The sequence below is a fragment of the Chrysoperla carnea genome, chromosome 1 (genome assembly GCF_905475395.1).
Source record: "Chrysoperla carnea chromosome 1, inChrCarn1.1, whole genome shotgun sequence".
Classification (NCBI taxonomy): domain Eukaryota; kingdom Metazoa; phylum Arthropoda; class Insecta; order Neuroptera; family Chrysopidae; genus Chrysoperla; species Chrysoperla carnea.
The window spans coordinates 81,397,234-81,402,975 of record NC_058337.1 but is presented as its reverse complement, the minus strand read 5'-3'; the positions used below and the strand labels follow the sequence as shown (position 1 = coordinate 81,402,975).

General features: G+C 29.2%; 1 protein-coding gene across 1 annotated transcript; it reads right to left on the bottom strand.

The window, feature by feature from the left end:
* Positions 1-1,495: 1,495 nt before the first annotated feature.
* Positions 1,496-5,391, bottom strand: LOC123291421. Its single transcript, XM_044871710.1, has 4 exons — positions 5,070-5,391; positions 3,518-3,795; positions 2,804-3,147; positions 1,496-1,937 (listed from the first exon to the last, which is right to left on the bottom strand). The coding sequence occupies exons 1-4, from the start codon at positions 5,389-5,391 to the stop codon at positions 1,496-1,498; spliced, it is 1,386 nt and encodes a 461-aa protein (XP_044727645.1).
* Positions 5,392-5,742: the final 351 nt, after the last annotated feature.

Here is a 5,742-nt window from a genome sequence, read left to right as displayed (position 1 = left end):
ATAATGTGTTCCTTTTAGCTTTACAATACCACGCAACTACAGAAATATATAATATATTGTGTGCAAATGCTGCTTATAAATTTGATAATATAGATATCTCTCTTGAATCATCAATACTCTAACTATAATCGTCTCTGTTCATCAAATGATGGATCTGCGATGAACTCATAATTAAATTAAAATTTTGTTTTTATATCATCGACAACCTTATATTTTTACGGTATTATTATAATTTACTAGATTCTGTAAATATTTTAGATGGTTTTTTTTATCACAATCTCTAGATTTTTTGATATAGAAATATCCAATTGAAAAGGATAACCTATAGGATTCATCATTTTGTCAAGCCAACTTTGAACGATAAAATAATAATAAAAAGCCCGATGACCTAGGAATTTTTTGTGAATTTAGGATACTTTATTAATCAAAAAATGTATTTTAAAAGTTTTGAAATCCCTAGTGTTATTCAATCTTTGCACATCTTAACTGAAAATTACATTTGCAGACGTGTGATTTACTATGTAGCATACACATTGTGTCCGTCCAGATAAGTCGGCACGATATAGATAACTTATTTATTGTATTTGTGCCCTTAAAACCATAGCATTTGAGCATGAAATATGAATTCAATTTTTTATTTTCGTATTTCGATTACATTAAATTCAAAAAGTCTCTTTATAACGCGATTTGACATTTACGATATTCCGGCCATAGTTAGATATCTAAGAAAATTATAGAAATCTATGTGGCAATTCTTGCTGCAAATGACGAACAAATTATTATTAAAGGTCATTGACAGTCAACAGACACAAATTTATTGTATGGAGGTGTAGCAAATAATGTTTATGTATACATTCTACCTGTTTGTTTAAGTTTATTTGCAAATTAATTTATTAATTTTTAATTAAAAACTACATTCATTTAATTATTATGACTTGCGTTCAGTCACGATTCAATTAAACAATATACCTACTTACAGAAAAAAGTATTCAGATTTCTGACCGATAGGAGAAATGTTTGTTGGGAGCAATTCCCAGGCAGTAAGAAATGTATGTCGTTTACTACAATGCTGATATGGTATAGAGACACAGATACATATAGTATCTATTTTAGAATAAGTAACACTACAGTATTGAATAGGGCTATCCACCAGGAGTATTGTGATATTGCCAACCAGTAGTCGAGGGGCTAGACGCCCATACTGCATTGACTCGTCCGCCATCACTATATTAATATTGTTACTATTCCTTCAATGGTCAAATGAGTTATCAAAATTATTTCTTCCTTTGATTTTGGGGCAACTTTAGATGAAATGAAAAATTTAGTAATTATTTTGAAAGAATTTATTCAATATTTTTCGGTCTAAACTATTTTCAAACTAAATAACATAGTTAAAGCAAAATTTATAAATTTTTCTACCAACATTTATATAAACTTTACAAAAATTTAACCAGAAATTTTTACTAATTTAAATTAATAAAACTCGCTTCAAATTTCATTTGGGAATAGAAATTGATCTTTTAGTTGAATTGCGACTATTAAAATTATAATTAGAATTACTAATAATCGGTGGAAATTGTTGTATCCAAAATTTTTCACGATTATTTAAATACGTTAAAGCTTCTTCAGCTTTATTTATCACATCTTTATTTTCTTTGTTTAAACATTTAATATGCGGGTCTTTTAATAGTTTTTCTAAATATTTTTTATCTACTGATAAAGCTCCTAAACATTGTCGTTGAGGAGGGGTGCCCGTAGAAGTTTTACGTTTACTTTTATTTTGTAGGAAACTTGACGTTGAAGATTTATTTGATGAAACTTGTGACGCTGAATTCACGCGACATGACGGTGATAGACTGGCTTTTCGAATTTTTGATGTTGGATTACAACTTGACGCTCGTCTTGATAATGCTGGATGAATGGGATATTCAATATTACTAAAATAAAATAAAAAAGTTTTAACTTTTTATGATTAGAAATAGCTTCCGTATAATCCGTATAGTAATACTGTTTTATAACTTAATTTTGCTAAAAAAAAATTAGTTTTAAAGAAAGTTTTAATATTTGTGGTGTAGAAAACTGTCACAGTTAAATAATGGAATGCTCAATAGCTACCAAGAATAATGAGAGCTTCGAAATTTAAATGATTATTAAAATATTTAGAAATTTAGACTGGCTCATTTCTCATTTCAAATAATTATATTTCTTTAAAAATTCAACCTTGGAGACTAAACAAAATCGTTTTTCGTATTTCAACGATTTTTTTTACGCTTACTGAATGTTAAATCAAAGACACTGTTTCGACAAGAAGAAAAGCGATTTTCCAGATAAAAATGGTTAAAGTTGAACAATTGAATTTGCGGTTATACCCTTTACTCTATCGATTTGAAATTTGGATATAATTATTGTTCATATTCTACCTGCCCTAGGTTCTTTTATTTCTCGAAAATTCTGTTAGTTTTCCAAATTTTCATTGTTCACAACCAGGTACAGTGTAATAAGAAAAAGTAATAGGGTGTGAACAATGAAAATTGGGGAAATTAACTGGACTTTCTACACTAACTGGATACCTATAACAATCGATAGAGTAAATGGTATAATCGCAGTGCTGAAATTCAATTGTAACTTCTTCTTCTTCTTTGTAACTTCTGAAATTCAATTGTAACCATTCTTATTTGGAAAACCACTTTTCTTTATAAATTTTTTTTTTCACCAATGAATGTTTAAGAGTATTATTATAAGATAATTATAAAGTTTCACGTCAATCAACGAATGATTTCACGATCAAAAAATATATGCATACCTTGTTACGTTATTATTTACATCATCGGTATATAACATTGGTGTTAATTTCACCGCAGGTCCAATTGTATTAACAATAGCTTTTTGTGCTTTTTGTATACCTTGACGAAATTTAAATTGTTCTGGTCGTAAACGTAAGCCACGATGATAATACATTAAACTATGCTCAAAATGTCCCAAAAAATATAATGCTTCAGCTTTTTGATAGATCGCGTCATTATCAGTTTTTGCTAAATTTGCAGCACGTGTGGCATCTTCTAAAGCTTTTTCAGCGTTACCCATTATTATGTGACATTTGCTACGTGCTATTAATGCATTTTTATCTTTTTCATTAAAATCGATTGCCTGAAAGCAAAAACAAAAAATAATTTTATTTAAAATATACAGTGATATATTATCGTTTTATTAAAATGGACTTCCACAAAGTAAAGCTCGAACAAATTTAAAAATAATTTCATTGTTCAGTATTAATTATAATTACCTTTTAAACGAAATAAAAAAATTAAAAATTGGTTCATCCATTTAGGCGCTACGATGACACAGACTGACAGCAGACAGACAGACAGACACACACATACCCATAGCGGTCAAACTTATAACAGCCCTTTTTTGGTTCGGGGGTTAAAAATGTATCCATGTAATAAATAATTCATAAAAATATTACCAAATAAATTTGAAATTAGAAATACTTTTTATTAAATTCAAGTGTATTTACTTTATCTAAAAATTGTCTAGCTATTTTAACATCTCCACATTTCATTTCATGAACGCCCAGTGCAAGAAATGTAGCAGGATCAGCTTCCTCAGGGATTTGTAATGCCTTGGAACGATCTTGTTTCAATTTTAACGATAACGATTGTTTAATATCACGAGATCCCATATTAACTGCTGCAGCACGATCTTTATCTGTGTAAAGTTCTTCGCAACGTGGGACACGTTTTTTACGCCGGCGACCTTTTTTCCTTGAACGTTTGATTCTTACATTATTTGAACCTAGTGACACAAAAATATTATTTACTTTTCAATTAAAAAGAAAAAAATGCCTTGTTTATCCCGCAAAATCTGCGAAATAGCAAAAATATAAAAATGTTGACAGAATTTATTCTAAGGTTTTCATAGCCTACACAGGAAGTAGTTTTAAAAAAGTTGTATGTGCACATTTTAGGTACTCTATATTTACAAAGATTTTTTCTCCAACCTTAAAGCTATTTTAAACATAAGATCGAAATACTAGTACCACGCTTTTTGTAGGTAAAGAAAGATCTCTTACACACAAATACAATACGTGTATCCATACTACATGTTCCTAACTTAATTTGCGCCTTCACGGGTAAACAGTGATGTTAATGAAAAAACAATTTTATACATTAAAGCATTTGTTTTATCTCTAACGGTTTACAAAATGGGTCCTACGGACCCAAGACCCACTTGACCTATGTTGCTCATTTACGAACTCGACCTCACATTCGTCCTAAGCACGCTATAAAAATTTCAGCTCGATATATCTTTTCGTTTTTGAGTTATCGTGATGACAGACAGACAAACAGACGGACAATCGGAAATGGACTAATTAGGTGATTTTATGAATACATATAGCAAAATTTTGTTGGTATCATCAATATTTTTAAGCGTAACAAACTTGGGACTAAACTTAGTATACCTTGATATATTTCATATAAACATGGTATAAAAAAAAACAAGACTAAACTAATTATAAAACGGGTTATTATTACTAATTTTCCTTTCAATTTCTATCTTTTTTAAAAAGCTTATATTGGTTTTGCAAAGATTTCAAAGTAAATAATGGCTTAAGTTTGGAATTTTTGTATTTTATAAAAGCAGGTAGGTACTATTTTTCAAAATATAGTTTTAAATTTTATGCATAAATGTAAACAGAAAGCATTTTTTAAAATTGAGAATGGAAAATAAATGTTTTTTCTAGAACTTCCATTTGATTCATTTTTGTCATTGATTCCACCAAAATATAATTTCTTTTTCTGAGCGTAGATACCTACTTTTCAATATGAATACTATTACGATCTCAAGTGAATGGTCATAATATTGGTTTGCCATCCGATTTTTACATATTTTCAAATTTTCCCAGGTCATAAATAAGTTGTAAGATTTTTTTGTAATACTATAAAGGGTCAGTCAAACTCAATTATTTCAGTTTGCCATGTAACATGATTTTTTTAGCTTAGTCTTTAACAGACTAAGCTAATTAATAAAAGCGTCTTGATTATATAATTACAAAATTAGAAATATACCTTTTGCACCTTTTGATTTTTTGCTTTTTTTAGGTTGAATAAGTTCTGGTATAACTAATGGTTTTTCTGGTTCATCATTATTTGATTCTTTACGTTGTGGACTATAAATATCACGTTTTGGTGCTGACATAAGTGATCCAATTAAGGGTACTTTTGTATGTATACCAACACCTCCTCCTCGAGCATGATTCAGACCTTTTCCAACATTTTTTTGTTTCTCATCTGGTTCAGATTGTTCATCATCCGAGGCATCAACACGTACAAAACTTTGTAGTAATTCGGTCATGCCACCGCCGCCTAAGATGTTGTGGAAACCCGACATAATTGATTGGAAATTTGAACTTTGGCTTTTGAAACTTTATTTAAGCAAATTAAGTGAATTTATATAAAAATCAAGTTTGCAAAATGTTGTGGTTGGGTTTATATGATTTACTGTTCACTTTCAACCGATAGGTTTTTATACGTCAGGCACAAACACTCGCGTTGTAAAAAATTAAAACTTTTTCCCGAAACTTAAAGAATTTTAGATTAGAATTTTTTTTTTTTAAATAATCAAATCATTGTTTCCGTGATTATTTTAATATTGTTTGCGTGCATTTGATTCGATTGTATTATAAAATTTGATTGCATGTTTCTTTCTCAAATAATAGGTTATAAGTGAGTGTGAAAATTC

Bases quoted from the DNA above. Each gene is read 5' to 3' on its own strand.
- LOC123291421 (XM_044871710.1), bottom strand. From the start codon at position 5,391: ATGTCGGGTTTCCACAACATCTTAGGCGGCGGTGGCATGACCGAATTA. The intron at 3,796-5,069 runs GTATATTTCTAA...TTGTGTCACTAG, and splicing joins AAAATCAAAAGGTGCAAAAG to GTTCAAATAATGTAAGAATC. The intron at 1,938-2,803 runs GTATGCATATAT...ATTTTATTTTAG, and splicing joins GTAAATAATAACGTAACAAG to TAATATTGAATATCCCATTC.